The 19,631-nt window shown below is 35.9% G+C and overlaps 1 protein-coding gene across 47 annotated transcripts in view; it reads left to right on the forward strand.

Moving 5' to 3' along the window:
- The window catches only part of RPS6KC1 (ribosomal protein S6 kinase C1), a 215,008-nt gene that overhangs the window by 61,498 nt on the left and 133,879 nt on the right, over positions 1 to 19,631 (forward strand). For 37 of the 47 annotated variants that reach the window (XR_012432978.1, XR_012433030.1, XR_012433032.1 and 34 more), the window contains 2 exons: positions 909 to 1,002; positions 13,387 to 13,749. Coding sequence is in view for 36 of the 47 variants with exons in the window: in XM_005540816.5 (XP_005540873.1) it covers positions 909 to 1,002; positions 13,387 to 13,749 (457 nt within the window). In the remaining 11 variants the exon portion in view is untranslated. The remainder of the gene's footprint in view (positions 1 to 908; positions 1,003 to 13,386; positions 13,750 to 19,631) is intronic. The other 10 variants (XR_012432999.1, XR_012433028.1, XM_074036347.1 and 7 more) reach the window with 1 other exon arrangement.

Below are 19,631 nucleotides of genomic sequence, written 5' to 3' on the forward strand. Positions count from 1 at the left end.
GAGCAGAAGAGCTATTGTTTTAATTACTTAAGGATTATAAGCTCTTATATCGTGATTGGAGCATTCACTTCATAAAGCCATAGCACAACATCATACCACCACTACTTGTCTGATGATATCATTCTCTAGCTGCATGTAGAGTAAGATAACTTTTTGAGGCGTGAATTTGCAAACCTAAATAGGGAATTAAAATGATGGCCACATAGAGAAATCAGTTTTCTATTTTTTTATATCTTTAAAAGATATCTCTACTGAAAGTACCTTAATTTTTTTTTAGTTTTACCTATAATTGTATACAAGTGGTTCTCAAACTTTAAATGGCTTCTCAGATCACCTGAGGTGCTGTGTGATATGTTGTAGGGTATAACTGGATAAAATTCAATGAATTCCTGATGGGCCATCATTTATCACTAATTAAAATGACCAGTCCCCAAGGATACTGAACAATATTCTTTAGTTCATGTTTTTTTTTTTTTTCCTTCTTCTGCATTTGCTTAATGAGTACTTGGGTAGAGTTAACATAATATACTTTTATAAAAAACCACATATTATTATAAACATGATAATATTCCTATTGAATTTTAAAATAATAGTGTATTTCTAGAGCAGTTTAGGTTTATAGAAAAATTGTGCAGAAAGTACAGAGTTTTCTCAATATCTCTTCTTCCCCCGCAGCCCCCAGTTTCTGCCATTAAATATCTTGGGTTGGTGTAGTACATTTGTTACAGTCGATGAACCAATGTTGATATACTTATTGATTTTTTTGAAAACACTTGTCATCTAGTTTAATAGATCAGTATAGTCATTTCTGTAAATTTTTACACATACTTAATTGGGATAACTGTTGTTAATTTAGTATTGTTTATGCTCTTAATGCTAATGAAGCACAATTGCTCTTATCTTTTTAGGGTGGAATAATTAATGATAGTTCTGAATTAATTGGTCCTGCTGAAGCTCACTCAGATTCCCTCATTGATACCTTTCCTGAATGTAGTACAGAAGGTAAGAGATTTTAACTTTTTTGCATTTTGAAGGTTTTGATTACAGAAGACTATAAATCATATCTGCATTGCAAAAACACAGATGTATATAGGAATTTGAGGGTATTTCACTGACTCTAAGATACCTTTTTTCTTCACATTTTACTGTCACTGATATTGGGTGCATGATATTGGGTCAGTGATATCATATTTATTTGACAGCTTTTTGTCTTAGTGGTATATAAAATAATCCTCCAATTAATGGCATCTTAGAGGTGATGAAATGTGTAATGAGTAGTTCTGAATTTGTATTGTCTAGTGTAAGAATGCCTTACTTGGCTGGGCATGGTGGCTCATGCCTGTAATCCCAGCACTTGGGGAAGCCCAGGCGGGTGGATCACCTGAGGTCAGGAGTTTGAGACCAGCCTAGCCAACGTGGTGAAACCCTGTCTCTACGAAAATAGAAAAATTAGCTTGGCGTGGTGGCAGACGCCTGTAATCCTAGCTACTCGTGAGGCTGAGGCACAAGAATCGCTTGAACGCAGGAGGTGGAGTTTGCAGTGAGCCGAGATTGCACCACTGCACTATAGCCTGGACAACAAAGCGAGACTTTGTCTCAAAAGAAAAAAAAGAAAAAAGCCTTACTCATTTCTTTAGCGCGTCTGACTTTTAGACAATTAATTTCAAGACTGGCTTTAGAGATTTAGTCATTTACCCAGAAAGAATAAACCCTAAGGCAGTTTTAGTGTTTTTGATAAGTTTTTAGATAAAATGAGTCTAAATCAAATTTTAATCACTTTCATTCAAGAATGGTTAATCTCTTGTTTTATTCCTCTATTAAGGCACACTTGAATTTATAGGAAAATTAAAATATGTACATTTCAGCCTTTGGATTTCTGTAACTAGTTTTTTTTCAGGGAAGGTTACGGTATTAAAAAAAGATTTGGGGGCAAGGGTAGGAGGGGTTTTTAAAATCAAAGTAGATAGTTAGATTTGTTTTAGCTGGCTTAGTTTGGTTTATTAAAGGTAAAATAATAGACTAAATAGTATTTCTTATCTCGGTAAGAATTTATGGTGGAGGAGGATGCTTTATGAGGATGAGGTAGCCATCATCTCATTGTAGTGCTGTTTTTGTGAGGGTATGTACTCTGTCATACAGCAGCAGCCACACTGACGTAAATCTGTTACAGTAAATTTCCATCGTGATTTGGTAATAGCAACATGTTCTTATCTATTATGTGGGCTGATGCACTTACATTTTTTTTTCTTTTGGTACTACCATGTTGAGAAGTGGTTAGCTTTTATTGCTTTTCATTGTATTTTCCATTGACTTAACATCTATTTATTTAAACTTTGTGTTCTGTGTAATGCATGGGGCCCACATGCCCAGGGGTCTTCATTGAGTTCTCAATACCTTTGACTCCACCCTGATTCTGCCAGGGTCATAGAAAAACATTGTTGATAGTAATTTTACTGTATAATCTATTATGGTTTTTTTTGGGGGGGGGTGGTGGTAAAATAATCTTTTTTGTGACCTATTTTAATCAGAGATCCTTGTGAAGGTTTGGAAAATCTAGTGCCTGCTTGGGATCCCAATGTGATTTTAATAGAACTAGTTTCTTTGGAAGGTAACTTTTCCGGATAACCTAAGCTGGCTGTTGCCTCAGTTTCTCTACTCCTGAGAAAGAGGAGTACCCATTTTCCACTTGATTCCATACTGATTCTGTGACACCCAATACAGAACAAGTAGGAGAGTTAGAAAGATTTGTAGGAGAGGCTGGGCATAGTGGCTCACGCTTGTAATCCTAGCACTTTCGGGAGGCCGAGGCAGGAGGATCACTTGAGGTCAGGAATTTGAGACCAACCTGACCAACATGGTGAAACCCCGTCTCTACTAAAAATACAAAAATTAGCCAGACAAGGTGGCTGGTGCCTGTAATCCCAGCTACTTGGGAGGCTGAGGCACGAGAATTGCCTGAACTGTGTGGGTGGAGGTTGCAGTGAGCCAAGATCACGCCACTGCACTCCAGCCTGGGCAACAGAGTGAGACTCCGTCTAAAAAAAAAAAAAAAAAAATTATGAGAGTGTTCAACGAAGAGTACAATAGTCAGAAATGCAGAATGTTTCTTTTCTCTGTTTTTTTGATAGAAGAATCAAAGGTTTTGTGATACGGGAGTAGTTATATTCTTCTGATACCTACTGTAAGCTTCTGTTACTAGGTGGGAGTCAACCATGGTGAGAGAAGAGTATCTCGGGAGCCTATTTTAGTGTAAGGCAATCATGGATGCAAGCTCTGCAGAGATCTTTCTGTTCTTTGCTGTAGTCTAGGCCAGAAGGGGAGAAGCATAATTATTAGGAATGAGTTTGCTTGGGATGGTATTCTAAAATATCGATGGCTGTTCAAGGTGAACAGATGGCTGTATTAATGCTGAAGGAGACACAACCTAAAGCCAGGGTCAGCATGTAGTTTATTGTCCAAACTGGGACACTTCTGAGAATTATAGACAGTGCTATGAATAGTTATACCAAGGCCACAAACATGACACAGGACAGCCTCAGGCAAATTGAGCTGTAAGGGTGACCCTTCCTAAAGCAGTGGTTTCAGAGTTTACCTCTGAAGTTTCAAAAAGATGTGTTTTCTTTGGAAGGATTTACCTTTTAGAAATGTGCTTTTATGAGAGAAAGTGGGGCCAACATTTCTGTTAAAAACACAGAAAACGACTTATGACATCTAAAAAGAATGTTGACATTTTATCCTGTCAGTGCGGTTTAGTTTTTCAACTACATTACCATCTCTGAAACACACTGTGATCCATGAAGAATGAAAAACATGGAACTGGAAATGCTGTTAATGGTTATGTTGTTTTTCTCCCCTCCCTTTAAAAGTTGTATGCCTGGCAAATTAATCCTGCGGAAAGATACTAGGTTGATAAATACAGATAGATCAAAGTGTCGGATAGCTTGCGAATTCATTGTTATTTGATAGGGAAAATGGCTTTTAAATATCCTGAGGTTATTTGGCATAGTGGGAAAGTGGAAGATATACTTAATACCAAAAGGTCTGCAAACTCTGGAGACAACCAGGGAGAGGAACATCTAGTAGTAAAAGAGCAGGAAAGTCAGCAGCCAGCCAAGCCCCACAGGTATGCAGCAAAATGGAGGGTTGTTAGAGGGATCGTGGTGACAAATGCTTCGGTTTTGGATTTAAAGCTAAAATGTGAGAAAGTGATTCACCCCTTGAAAACTTCTCTAAGTGTACTGTTTTAAGCCGTGTTTTAAAGGTGGATTGTCATTTTTCATATTTGTGAATTAGCTAGCTGGTGGAGTAAGCTGGAGGGGGTAAATCTTAATATATAGTCTGCTGTTTCAATGTTCTTTAGTTACAGTTAGAGTGACATGGCAAGTTGATCACTTCTCAGAGAACAGATGTAGAGGCGAAGTGATCATTATTTTTGTTAATACCTTAAAAATGCAGTCGACAGATCCTAATATACTTTGAAATGAAAGTTTTCTGGGGAAAACATGAAGATCTGGATTTCTGTTTATTTGTTTTGTGATAGGGTCTCACTGTGTTACCCAGGCTGGGTACAGCCTTGATGTCCTGGGCTCAAGTGATTCTCCTTCCTCAGCCTCCTGAGTAGCTGGGACTACAGGCAGGCACAACCATGCCTGGCTAATTTTTCTTTTTAAATTTTTTGTAGAAATGGGGTCTCACTATGCTGCCCAGGCAGGTCTCGAACTCTTGGATGCAAGTGTTTCTCCTGCCTTGGCCTGCCAAAGTGCTGACATTATGGGTGTGAGCTACTGTGCCTGGCCTGTTTTTTAAAATCACGGTTACTTTGTAGTAGCATGGGATAGAGAAACCCCTTTAAGGTTTTGTAAAAAAATAATTTGGTGATAAACTGGTAAATATATTTTGTTTAATATGAAATCAAAAGTTAGGATATTATTTAGTAGGTTTTTAAACAAAAAGTTAATACTGTTTTACATTTTAAAAATGAAATCCTGGTTACTCTTTATCTCCTTTGTTCAAAGAAGTTAAACTATATTTTTTCCAAGATGAAAGAAGATGTAATTTGTTGCTAACATCTTATTTCCATTATGTCTGTTTCAACTTACGTCTTTTCCTTGAATTAAATTTAGCTGTGAAGTTACTAGGACATTTGTGGAAACCTGCCCAAATCGGTGCTTATCAGTTGAGCTCCTTGACATATTTCTTTCACCTGTTGGCCTTTTTGAAGGGCATAGATTGCTTCACTGCCATGCTGGCCTCGATATCAGAGACTTGGATATTGGTATAGTCTCATGTGGTAACCTGTGTCATTTCCTCTTCCTAACACATTACTTTTCAGTTTGAGGAGGGATATTTTTTCTGGTTCATGCAGCAAATGAGAGAAAATAATTAGGTGATTGTAACCATAAAGAAAAACTGAGTGATCAGCTTATTATATGTAGCAGATCTTAAGAATGAATATACTTAAATGTCTTCTGGAATAACAAAATCTACCCCCACTTTTTTTTGGCTGGAAATTGTGGATTAAGAACTCCCCAAATGCTTGTTGTAACAATTGGAGAGATACGACAGGATCTATTAAACTGTCTTGAGTTAACCGTTTTAAAGTAAATGAAATGTACATTTTGAGGATAGCATCTATTGCTGGTCTTTGCAACGGATCCCTTAAATGACATTAAGCTCAAGATTTGTATGTTTATTTGATGGCAGGTGGGGGTAGATTTTGTTATTCCAGGAGACATTTAAGAATATTAGTTCTTAAGATCTGCTACATACAATAAGCTGATCACTCAATTTATCTTTGTGGTTACAGTCACCTGATAATTCTTTCCCATGTGTAGATAGACATGAAGATTGTGATTAAACTGTGTTGAATTGAATAGTGTTGATTATATTCAAAGCAGTGGTTGGTCTAATTGGAAAGGTGTATAGTTATTTAAGTTTGAAAAAAATCTTCTGGGCCGGGCGCGGTGGCTCAAGCCTGTAATCCCAGCACTTTGGGAGGCCGAGACGGGCGGATCACTAGGTCAGGAGATCAAGACCATGCGGGCTAACACTGTGAAACCCCGTCTCTACTAAGAAATACAAAAAAAAAACCTAGCTGGGCGAGGTGGTGGGCGCCTGTAGTCTCAGCTACTCGGGGGGCTGAGGCAGGAGAATGGCGTAAACCCGGGAGGCGGAGCTTGCAGTGAGCTGAGATCCGGCCACTGCACTCCAGCCTGGGCAACAGAGCGAGACTCCGCCTCAAAAAAAAAAAAAAAAAAATCTTCTGTATCAAAATACCATTTTGTCTTATTATTTGTGTTATTTTCATTTAATAGATTTAAACTTTGACACTTTGAGGAAGGTTATTTTAAATAGGAATATTTGTCACATGATTGGTTACTTAATAACCTAAATCTATTTTCAAGACAAACTTAAAGCCTATTTACTACATGGTGTAGTTTAAGCTGACAAAATATAGAAAGTATTAAATATTAATTTAAATGTAAATGTATAGAAAGTGCAAGTAATTTAAATTAAAAGTAAAATTAAGTGCAAATGTCCACTAGGTGGCAGCATGAGAACTCTAAATCTTGTTACTGGCATTTTTCTAGGCCCTTTGGTGTTAAGTATATTAGAATATCTCTTGCATACTCAGCTGAAAGAGATTCTGTTTTCTGTTATGTGCTTATTTGCCCAACTTAATTTTATTCTCTGCCCCTAATTGAATTTTCTTTGGTAGTGGAGCTTGACAAAAAAGAACAGGTCATTTGTTTTTTTCCAAGATAACCACAAATGAGAATGTACCAGTGTGTGTAAATTATATACATGACACCGATGATAAATATTGGCTCTTAAAAATTCTAGGGCTATTGAGGATAATATTGGATATTAGGAGTTTGGGGGTTAGGTGGAACAAATAACAGAATATTCATGGTATGCCATGGGAATCATTAGAAATGATATACCTAAATGTCTTATTTTACAATACAGAGTTTGAATTTCAGAGAAGTTTAGCCATGTGCCTAAGGTACTCCAGGTATTTGATAGCACTTACAGAACCATATTTTGAAATTAAGAGATTCCATTTTATGGAGGGGAGGCAGGGAGAAGGCATATTTGGTATAGAAAATTCAGCATGAGCTACTTGCGTACTGGTAATGGGCTTGATATCCTGCAGGCTAGAGAAAGTTATGGAGAGTAGCAGAGTACAAAGTTCATTTGGTAAAAAATGAAGCCAAGCAGTGGATCTTTATTATGATAAAATAGCAGTATTAGGGTTGTAATTAAGATTGCTGTGTTGTTTTCTGGGCTTATTTTGTTGTTTTTCCAGATCTGTACGAGATATTCTGATGCTCTTTCCATACGTTTTCAAGGAACTGTAGACATGACCCAAGAACGTTATAAAAATGTGAAACTTGAAAGGAAACGTTCTTTTTTGTAACAATAGCTATTACTAAATGATGAATAGGGAATCACATACAGGAATCTTAACTAGCATTAAGCTTTAGATTTAGGTATTCACTTAAAATCATATTTATAAGGGCTTCTTTCTTAATGGAAACTGATATGTGTGTCTTCTACCTTAGGGTAACCTTTGTTCTGCTGGCTAGATAACTTGCTTTGTGCATGGAGCATGAGTCATTGCTACTAGGAAAAATAGAAATTCCTTTTTGTTGACTATGGCAATATTTGAACCTCAGGGCTCAGTGAAAGCTATCAGCTAATAATAATGAGGCCATGTATTTTATATATAGTCACCCATGAGAGACCACCTGTTGTTCTAAAGGAAACCGATCTCTTTTTACAGATGGTCTTCAAATACAGATTTCTGATAGTTTATAGTATAAAGATTTATTCTATGGCAACTCAACCTGTTCCCCTGGGGCCTGTCTTTCAGAGATGGTGTCCTAGACAGATTTCACTATACTGCCCTACTCTGAGCAGTTCAAAGCACAGAGGTAAGGGTAGGTAGGTGAACTGGGATGCTAAATAAACGCCTATGTCTGTAGCTGCTTTTTAACAAGTCACCTGGGGCCCTCTAATAGCCCTGAGACTTGAATTTCTGTGATACGAACCTGGAGGCAGAACGCTTTCATAGAACCTTTGACTTTTTCCCCTTGTATCACTTCCAAAAAAAGCTTAGGTTTTTGCCTTGATGGTGTTGGTGAAGGATGCACCTTTTACTCTTGCGATGGCCCAGAGGGCCTCTTTAAGTATGGGGTTGACTTCAGGTTGGTTTAACTTTTGACAAATAGTCTCTATATTATATCCAATGTCAGTGGTTGCCCTGCCTTATCCACAGTATCCTTCCTACCTAGACTGAGAACCTGTCACTTGCTTGTTGCTCCCTGTATCTTACGAGTTAACTTTCTTTCTGGCCTTTAGGGAGCTAGTTTGCGCTTCGTATGATACTTACATGTAGTTTTGTATAAAATAAGTTGAATCGTAGTGTGATTTCTAGGAGTTGAACAAGCACTGTATTAAGCAGATGTGTTAACTATATAATATAAATTAGGCATTGAATATTTACATATAATGTGTTTATAAATAAGATTCATTGCTGTGGTGGTGAAGGGAATTTTAAAATGTTATCTTCCTTGAACTGGCCGGAAAATACTTCATTGAGAAGAAGAGAATTTAGAAACTGCTTAAATATGGAAGAGAAAGATACCAGTGAGTACTAGAAGATGATTAGTTGCATTGTATGGTCGAGGAGATATGGTAGGGTTAGGCTTTTCAGGCATGGTAAGGTGCAGCTTCAAGAGGAGAGTTAAAGGAATAAGGTGGGCAAGGAAGAGGTGTCAGGGGTTTGCCTGCTTTAAACAGATCTGTCTTTATACTCATGTCTAACTCCTTTTTTAAGTTTGGAATTCTTGGCACTAGCTGATGGTTGATCCATATAGGTTTATATTTCACAAATGATGCCTGTATAACTTTCTTTTATTCAAATAAATTCCCAATGTTGGCCCCTGATGCATCTCTTTTGGTATCTTTCAGATACTGAGCTTAAGGGCTTACCATACACAAAGTATATTATTAAAATCTATATTATAGAATTACCTGTAATCTTACCATACACAGAAAATCACTGTTAATAGTGTGTCTTTCAAGCCTCTTTTCTATGTGTGTTTGTTTTTAAAGTAGAATTATAGTATACATACTCATTTGTAGTTTGTTGTTTTTGCATAATATATCAAAAAGACACTTTAGCATTAAATATTCTATAAAATGATTTTAATAGCTGTATAATATTTTGTCATAAGGAGGTATTATAATCTATTGTTAGGAATTTGTTATTGCCACCTTTTTACTAATTTTTGTGATGGACAGATGGACATTCTTGTATGTAGATCTGTTTTCTACATTTCTGATTGGTTTTGGTATAAATTGCTGAATTTCTGGGTGAAAGAAGCAATTTTGCACTTTTGATATGCATTGGCAAATTGTCCTCTAAAAAGGTTAAAATAAATGTCTTTTTGTTTTTCTTTGCTTCTTCTGGTTTGGCAATATAAATTTCTCTTTTTTATCTGCTGGGGTGTATGTGTGCTTGCTTTTAAAGATGCTGAATTAAGAAATTATTTAGAATTTAAAAAGGAACACTTTGTATGGAATGTTTATTTACTTAATCTTACTGTCTTTCTCTCTAGGTATTTTAATGGTCTTTCTTTTTTGATCTAATCTCATTTAATTATGATTCTCATTGCTAATAAAATATGATTTGAAAAGTAAGAGGAAATATGACTATGGTACTAGTTTTTTGTGGTCAAAAGCCAAGAAACAGAGTATACATAACTTTGCCCTCTTGCCCTTTGGTGTTATTGTTATTGTTAAAAGGAAAAATGGGGCAAAACATGAAACAGAACAATGTGATAGATGGTGTGAAGGTTGTAGTGACAAGACACCAGAGAACAGACAAAAGAGATCTCTAACACAGCATTTCCTTTCTTTTGTGATTAGCTGTATAAACCAGAACTTTTTTCAACCTTATCTGTTTATTAGTTTCAACGGGCTAGGTTATATATTGGCATCATTTTAGGAAATAAGTTTACATTGAAATACGTAACATGTTTAAAATGATTTAAGAAAAATCTCATAAAATTTATATATATTTCTTAGGATAATAGATAAATAACTTGGATTGCTATAAAAGATTCTTATTATGAAGTACTGTTACTGTCTGTATGGTTGAAATGTCAGAGAACTGAAAAGATTTTCACTAGGCTCAATGAATCTCATTTGAGATTGTCGGTTTAATGAAATCTGTTGCTTTTTGGGAATAGAATTTGTTCTTTTTGGGCATTCTAAGGACTTGAAAAAAGTTGAAAATGAGGATATATATTGACAAGGTACCAAAGCGGCATCTAAAGCTGATTAGAAATTTGGGCTTAGTGGCCAGTAACATGTTTTTACCCTAACTTACTTTATTTGATATGAAGTAGGCAATTTGAATTTAAAATAGGGGTTGGCAAAACTATGTTCTATGGGCTAAATGTGGCCTGCCACACCTGTTTTTTGTATGGCCTGAAAACTAAGAATAGTTTTTGCATTTTTAAATGGTTAAAAAAATTAAAAGAATATGATTTTGTGATTTTGTGATGGGAAAATTATAAGGAATTCACACTTCAATGTCTAAATAAAGTTTTACTGGAACACAGCCATGCTTATTCATTTATATATTGTCTATGGCTGCTTTTGCACTATAACGGCAGTGTTGAGTAGTGACAGAGACCACATATGGCCTGCAAAGCCTAAAATAATTTACTTTCTGGCCCTTTATAGAAAAAGTTTGCTGATCCCTGATCTAGAATTGTATAGTCTAATTCACTTTTAATTTTGATTTAGTATATAATCCTGAGGAAATCATTTTCTTTTTAATTTTTTTTCTGAGAAACTTGGCAGATAACGTTCAGTGGTGAATGTGGATCTCATAGTTATTTCTAAACTAGTTTTTATATAACTCTGTTGTCAATCTTATTTAATGATATAGATCACTGACTCTCAAATGTAATCTTCAGATCTCTGGGTGTTTCTGAGATATTTTCAGGGAGTTCATAAAGCAAAACTATTTTGATCATAATGCCAGAACATTCTTTGTCTTTTCACCCTGGTGACATTTGCCCCGATGATACAAAAGCCGTGGTAGGTGAAACTGCTGTGCTTGGGCATGAATCAAGGCAGTGTCACCAAACTGTAACAGTACTCATTGCACATACTTATAAAACCAATGCTAATTTTTCCTAAGTAGTAGAAACTGTTAATTTTATTAAATCTTAACCCTTGTTACTTGTCTTTTTAATATGCTGTGTGAAAGAACGAGAATTATACATAAAGCACCCTGCATCCTGAACTACCATGGTCGTCTGGAGGAAAAGCACTTGTGCAGTTGTTTGAGCCATTGGCTGAACTAGCTGGTTTTTTCATGGGACACCATTTTGCTTAAAAGAACAATTGACAAACTGTCATTATTCAGACTTGTGTATTTGGCCCATTTTTTTCTTGAAAAGGAGTGAAGTTAGCTGACACTTAAAGGAAAACAACTGATATTATTTGTTGCCAATAATAAAATTGGAGTTTTTGATTCAAAATTAGGATTTTCCGATAACCTCTATCTGCCACTTTGGGTTTGACAGTTTCCCAATACTAAAAGAATGTTCTGATGAGATTAGTAGATAATGAAATGTTGACATATGATTTTTTTGGGATAATGAAATGTGCTGTCAACATTTGGAAGATCTTTGTAACTAAAGGAACGAATATTTTCAGGATGACCAATGGGTGATGTTATAAATTCATGCACAGGTGAAAGATCCATTCAGTGTGCAAGAGAGACCAGTGGATTTGAATGTAACAGAAACAAAAATTTCATTCATAGGATTTTATATTCCACATTACAACTAAGCTTTAAAAAACTGTCACTTGTTGAGTTTTGGTGTAGTATCAGAGAACAATATTCATAATTATTTGAAAAGGCTAATACTTGTTTCTTTTTCAGTTACATTATCTATGTGACATTTCCTTCATATCTTTCATCCGAAACAACATATGACAACAGATTGTGAGCAGAATCAGATATGAGAGTCTAGCTATCTTCTGTTAATCCAGACATTAACAAGATTTACAAAAATGTGAAACAATGCCACTTCTTTCACTAACTTTTTTTGTTTTTGAAAATATAGTAATTTTTCATAAAAATTATGTTACCATGTAATGGGGCTTTAATGCTTTATTTTAAACATTTCTAGACTTCTTTTCTAAATATCAATATTGGTATTTAATAAATATTCACAGATACAATTCACATGAACAAAAGCTTTGTAGAGTCCACAATGATTTTGAAGAATATAAAAGGCAGTCCTGAGAGCAGAAAGTTTGATATGTATTATAGATCATGCTCGTTTACCATGATGTCAGTTATATGAACTAGGAGAAGGAATTTTCACTGCTAAATAATTCAGTAGCACCTATTACTTATTTTTTGTCTGAAAACTAAGGTGGAAAAATACCTTTCCAAAAGCTTATAGAAGAGGTTAAGATAAAATGTCTAAAAATTCAGTCTTTAAGAAATGCTAAATAGTATACATTTTCCAGATATGGATGGCTACCTAAAAGCACACTTCTGAGGATGCATTGTATAGTTGTTATATAGTTACAGGTTGAGTATCTCTAATCTGAAAATCTGAACTCTGAAACACTTCTGAGCATTTCAGATGAAGGATATTCACCCTGTTTATATAATTGTTATAAAAGTTATAATATAATGATAGTCTATTATGCTTTATATGCATTCACTCTATTTCTCATTTAAAGTCTTACATAATGAGTAATACTATCAAGTAACCTGCTATTGGTCACATAATGAGTTTTAAGAGCTGGAGCTGGGCTTGGTGGCTTATGCCATCTAAGCTACTCAGGTGACTGAAGTAGGAGGATTGCTTGAGCCCAGAAGTTGGAGTGCAGCTGAACAACATAGCAAGGTGCTGTCCTCAAAAAAAAAAAAAAAAAAAAAAAAAAAAAAAAAAGAGAGAAAGAGAGAGCACTGAGATTCAAGTACTTTTTCCTTTATCAAAATGCTATTATTTATAGCAACTGTGTGTACAGGCAGCAGTTTTCTGTAAATAGCTTACGGGATCTTGTGGTAAAGGTTCTTTTTGACAACCAAACTAGATAAAGATTTGTCTTCAATTTTAGTTTGATGATTAAGGCAAGAAGTTGTCTTCCAGAGTTACAGAGAGACAGTAAAGTGAATGGACTAAGCCGAAACAAATTGCTAGACACTGACTTCCATCAGTAAATTACAGCCTTCCAAATTGACTTGGATAATACGAAAAATGAATAATTAGTATGATTTGTATTCGTTTGGCTGATTCTCAATTTAATATCTGTTTACTATTGTGATCATATTTCTAGGCTTCTCCAGTGACAGTGATCTGATATCTCTTACTGTTGATGTGGATTCTCTTGCTGAATTAGATGATGGAATGGCTTCCAATCAAAATTCTCCCATTAGAACTTTTGGTCTCAATCTTTCTTCGGATTCTTCAGCACTAGGGGCTGTTGCTTCTGACAGTGAACAGAGCAAAACAGAAGAAGAACGGGAAAGTCGTAGCCTCTTTCCTGGCAGTTTAAAACCCAGGCTTGGCAAGAGAGATTATTTGGAGAAAGCAGGAGAATTAATAAAGCTGGCTTTAAAAAAGGAAGAAGAAGATGACTATGAAGCTGCTTCTGATTTTTATAGGAAGGGAGTTGATTTACTCCTAGAAGGTGTTCAAGGTATGATTTTATGTATATTAATATGTTTTGGCATGCTCTTTTGTTGGTACATGGGAAAAAATTACATACATATATCTTCTGTTTAGTCTTATGGAAATAATACTGAAAATGAGAAATTACTGAAGCTTAAAAGACCTATGTATGGGTATATACTTTAAGTTCCATGAGATGTTAGACATTATTGGAGGTACTTAACCCTCTATTTTTAATCAATTAATCCACAAAAACAGGATTAAAAAAAAAGTCAACATGTCTCGAAGTCTCTTGTATGAATAATAATCTTTCTTTTCTGACTTGAAAAGGCAGTGTTTTACTGGCCTTCATCTCTCTCAGGAGTAATTCACAGAGATTCTTGATGACCTGAAGAGACAAAATGAAATGGATTTTTAAACTAAGAGCATAAAAGATTCTTGGGTTTGCCTACTATTCTGTTCTCTGTAATTGTAGTAAATTCTCATTTAATTAATGGAGGTGATGTGGGACATGTAGAGCTGAATGTAACTGAACATCCATATATAGAACTTACTTTTTTGAAGTATTAGCTATTGTTTTAACCCTTAAATTTTTCCTTATAGAAGCAGAATGAAGCATTCTGCGTTTAGTTACATGACTTTTTAGATGCAGTATTCAAAGATTGATACTGACATTCTTCCAGTGGTTTCATTTACAGAAAATCATCATTTTCATTGTTCTGTGGTCTTGGATTTGTCAGTACCATTCAGATTATCAGTCTCCTGTATTGCTAACATTTTTTAACTACAGTACTTCTCATTATGCCTAGTATCCTGTAGTCCAGAAGCCTTTTGTAATTTCTGGAGTATAAACTTTCAGTTTTATAAAATGGTGTACCTGCCTGTTTATGGAGGGTCCTAGCTGCTTCTTAACCAGGATTTTGACCATTTCTCTTATTTTTAGGTTTCACGCCCACTTCCTGATGCCAACAATTCCTGAATTTTTGGAGAGTTTTACCATGCCATGTAAATCAGGCAACTCTCTTGATTTTCTTTCAGTAACCTCTCATCCATCTACCTTTTTTTTTTTTTTTAAATTATATTCCCATGGCAGCTTTTATATTCTAAAATTTTCTCGCCGTTACCTTCTCAGTTTCTTTGTCCTTATGGGGTTTTGTCTTAAATAATTTTTTTGACTGCCGTGTTAGTAGAGTTTCTGGAGGGAGAATAGCTAAAGAAATGTGTTCAATTTGCCATCTTCTACTGGGAATTCAGATTTCACAATTGCTACTTAATTTTGGTGGGCCCGAGGATCAAACAGCTATTAATGTTTTGTGTGTATAGCAATAAGAGGAGCTGGAGTCTTGTTTCTTTTTTCACTAGTTATTGTCTTACTGAAGTTGCTGATATAACTATTTGGAACCTGTTAACACAGTTTCAAATAATTGATTCTAAATTCATTTCTCATTAATTTTGTCATCTTGATATGATTATATAATAGCTATCACTTTTAAGGTTTCTAATTGATAATCTAATTTTGAAGTTACTTGTTTTCCTGCTTTGATGGAAAGATCATTTTCATCCTAATTTTATTTTTCAAATGGTTTTATAATGTTAGGTTTTTTTTTTTTTTTTTTTTTTTTTTTGAGATACAGTTTCATTCTGTCACCCAGGCGGGAGGGCAGTGGTGTGATCTCAGCTCGCTGCAGCCTCTGCTTCTGGGGTTCAAGTGATTCTCCTGCCTCAGCCTCCCTAGTAGCTGGGACTATGTGTGTGTGCCACCATGCCCGACTAATTTTTCTATTTTTAGTAGAGACGGGGTTTCACTTTGTTTGCCAGGCTGGTCTTGAACTACTGATCTTAGGTGATCTGCCTGCCTCGGCCTCCCACGGTGCTGGGATTACAGGCGTGAGCCATCGCACCCGGCCATCTGTTGGTTTTTTTGTTTGCTAGTGGAGCATTCTGGTCTTAAAGATTATTCATTTTTATTCTTTGCCTTAACTCTTATTTTAGGTTGGGAGTTTAAAATCGGTATGAGTTATAAAAAATTCCACTCTGACATTTTTCCATTTCTTTTCAGATAATTATGTGCTAAAACATCACTGGTGTTTAATTGACAAATAAAACACATCAGTGTGGTCAGTGTGACATTTTTCTAAGTTATTTGCATTTAATCTTAGAACATTTCATAATGTTACCACTTGATGGCACCAGAAAAATAGAAATCTGTGCTTCAGAATGAGAATTATAGATGCATGTCAGAAAATAACAAATAATGTGTCATTTGGTTAGTTACTTTGCTGATTATGGTGGTGAATTATTTCTCCACTAGAACTTGATACCAAACCTACTAGACTGCTATCGTAAGGAGCATTACCATTTAAACATATATCTCCTATTTAATGCATGTTTGTCTTTTTGAAACCACAATATCCATTCCTGCTCTGGATTGGTTTCTGTTGTTAATATGTCACAATTCCAGAAGTTAATAACTGACTAAATTGATTTTAGTCTTTTATTGTTTATTCATAATGTGATCAATTTTTATTCAGACAAACTATGGGAACCACAATCATAGAAATCTAATTTTTAACCGGTATATAAAAGAACCTTTGTTTCAGTCCTCTTGGTTACACATTTGACCCTGTGTCAAATGTAAGGTCAGGACAGTGCTTCCAGTCCATGGATTCTGTACTAGCATACTAGTCGCCATCTGACAGACATATGGACATTATCCTTCAATTTCTGGGGAAACTGGGGGCTCTAGTTGTGAGCTTGATTTGACCTTTATGCTCAGAAGAGATGTTTCCTTGGGTGAAGTTTGCTCTAGGGTGACAAAACTATTAGTTAAATATCTCTATAGCCAGTAAAACCTATGAATCGTTTAAATTGAACTCTTCATAACATTTGTTCTTGTGACCTTTATTGGCATGGATTGGCATGCCTTATAATAAAAAAAGTATTTCTGGATATCTGATAATTCAGAGAAAATAATCTTTCAGAGCTAAGTAGTGCTTTATACAAGGATTCTTGTGGGTTGGCAAATTTTGTTATTTTGTTACTAAACTATTCATCCTAAAGAAGTTTATCTGGGTTGTTAGTAGGTCTGATAAAGATGGCTTGATGTTTTTCTTGTTTAACTGGTATTTGCACAGCTGAGACCACATGCAAAACACAATAGCAACAGCTCTCTTTGCCCATCCGGCAGAGAATAAGTATACCCTGATAGTGGTAACTTTGAATTCTCTTTGAACCTGACACTTCACTTACTGCCTTTTAGAAATGGTTCTTGGAATGAAGGTACTGTCTACTCTTCTAAATTCTCAAGTCTTTCTGGATTTAAGACAGAAAATCCAAAAGTCAGAGTTGAAGGAATCAACTTGAATTTTTTTTTTTTTTTGAGACAGAGTCTCGCTCTGTCACCCGGGCTGGAGTGCAGTGGCCAGATCTCAGCTCACTGCAAGCTCCGCCACCCGGGTTCACGCCATTCTCCTGCCTCAGCCTCCTGAGTAGCTGGGACTACAGGGGCCCGCCACCTCGCCCGGCTAATTTTTTTTTTTTTTTTTGTAGTTTTTAGTAGAGACGGGGTTTCACCGTGTTAGCCAGGATGGTCTCGATCTCCTGACCTCGTGATCCGCCCATCTCGGCCTCCCAAAGTGCTGGGATTACAGGCTTGAGCCACCGCGCCCGGCCTCAACTTGAATTTTTGAAAAGGATGTTGCAATATATATCACACTTTCCTGTCCATCTTGTTTATATATTACTGAAAGTGGCTGATATGATTAATCTGTGTGTGGGCTTATTGGAGTTGTTGTGATAATATAAAGTGACAAATGGATTACATAAAGGTATTAATAAAATGTTTAAGTAATTTATTACATGCCTGTCACTGTACAAGGTATTTTTCTTACATTATTTTTAATCTTCAAAAGAACCCTGTAAGTTGAACTATGACTGGCCATACTGGACTTTGTCTAAGGACACCAACATTTAGAGGGTGCAAACATTTAATATAATGATTCTAAAAGCTTGGCACCTAGTTAGCAAGAATAATTATTTAAAACAGGAAGCTACCAGATGGCGAGCATTGTTAGTAACACCCATCTGTGGGCTACATTATGAATTACAGAGTTGATTTGAGAGCTGGTTTTGTGTAGTTTGTTCCAGGTGCCAAAAGTACTGGTTTGATGTCTTTGTAAGGTAAATGTTGTGATCCCTGTTTTATAGGTGGAGAGAACTAAGACTTACATAAATTAAGCAATTTGCTCAAGGACACAAGCCAGTAAAAGTTGAGCTACAATTTTAATCTAGGCCTTTTCTGAGCCTTAATCGTGTCTTCTTCGTATTGTGCTGTACTACCTCTCACATGTTCCCCCTAATTAGGTTAGCATTTTAAAATGGAGAAGTGGGAAATCCTCTCCATTGTCGAATATTTGAAAACTTTCTTATTTTGAGTATTTGTCATTTTTCTTTCTATCGATTTGTTTGTTTTCACTCAGCCATCTATTCGTCTAGTTGATCGTTCAACAAGTATTTATTTCTTATATGTACCTGGCCCTGTAATAGGGAATATAAAATGGTTATTTTCTAAAAATATAAAAGAAAATTGAGCAGTGGCCCTTCAAGAAGAGATGTTTCTGTTAATAGCTTGCTAATATGACCCATGATTTTGTATTGTATATCTTGTTGAAAATATCTGGTAGATTTGCTGCCGTAGTCATACCTGTTGCTTTTCACTTAACTTGATGTTAATGCCCCACTTAAAAAATGCCCCATTGGCCGGGCGCGGTGGCTCAAGCCTGTAATCCCAGCACTTTGGGAGGCCGAGGCGGGCGGATCACAAGGTCAGGAGATCGAGACCACAGTGAAACCCCGTCTCTACTAAAAATACAAAAAATTAGCCGGGCGCGGTGGCAGGCGCCTGTAGTCCCAGCTACTCAGGAGGCTGAGGCAGGAGAATGGCGTGAACCCAGGAGGCGGAGCTTGCAGTGAGCCGAGATCGCGCCACTGCACTCCAGCCTGGGCAACAGCGTGAGACTCCGTCTCAAAAAAAAAAAAAAAAAAAAAAAAAGCCCCATTATTTCCCCCTGCCTTTCTCACTCTTTTTCTTTTCTTCTTTTCTCATTTTCTCCCTTCCCCTCTCCTTCCCTTTTACCTCCTTTCCCCTCCTCTTCTCTTCTCTTGCATACATTATGAGTGAAATTTCATAATATATTTCTGGATATTGTTGATATCCAGTTTTTCTTTGAAGATTTTATTGGTATTTTTGACCAGAGAGACTATTTTTAATATTAGTACTCAGATAAGAGATGCAAACATTTTCATTCTGGTAAATGGTATAATAAGCAGTACCAAACCATTTTTTTATGGTTTATTCTTGGGTAGATGTGTGCTAGGCTGTCAGGGATGTCCAGATGTATTTCAAACACCATGACCTTATGTGGAGCTTGGACCATTGATTTATTCCATGAATAAGAGTTATTCAAATATTTAGAAACCCAAAGGATAAAGTTTTTGGCTTTGGAAATAGATGGATATATGAAAAAGGTAGTAAGTTTAGGTTTCATAAAGGGAAGCAAGTCATATAATTTTGGTATTTAGGGGATCCTAGAACCAATCCCCTGTGGATACTGAAGGGCAACTGTATAAGATTATATTCTGAGAATAGAGTTAGTTTTCCTTCTTCCTTTTCAATTTGCATGGCTTTTATTTCTGTTTCTCACCTAATGCTCTGGCTAGAACTTCCAGTACAATGTACAAGAACATTGGGAAAGCAGACATTCTTGTCTTGTTCCTGATATCTTAGGGGGAAAGATTTCAGTCTTACCATGGAATATGATGTTAGTTGTTGGTTTTTCATAGACGCCCTTTATCATGTTGAAGAAGTTCTATTCTATTCCTAGTTTTCTGTATGTTCTCTTGCAAGGGTGT

Source organism: Macaca fascicularis, chromosome 1 (genome assembly GCF_037993035.2).
Source record: "Macaca fascicularis isolate 582-1 chromosome 1, T2T-MFA8v1.1".
NCBI lineage: Eukaryota > Metazoa > Chordata > Mammalia > Primates > Cercopithecidae > Macaca > Macaca fascicularis.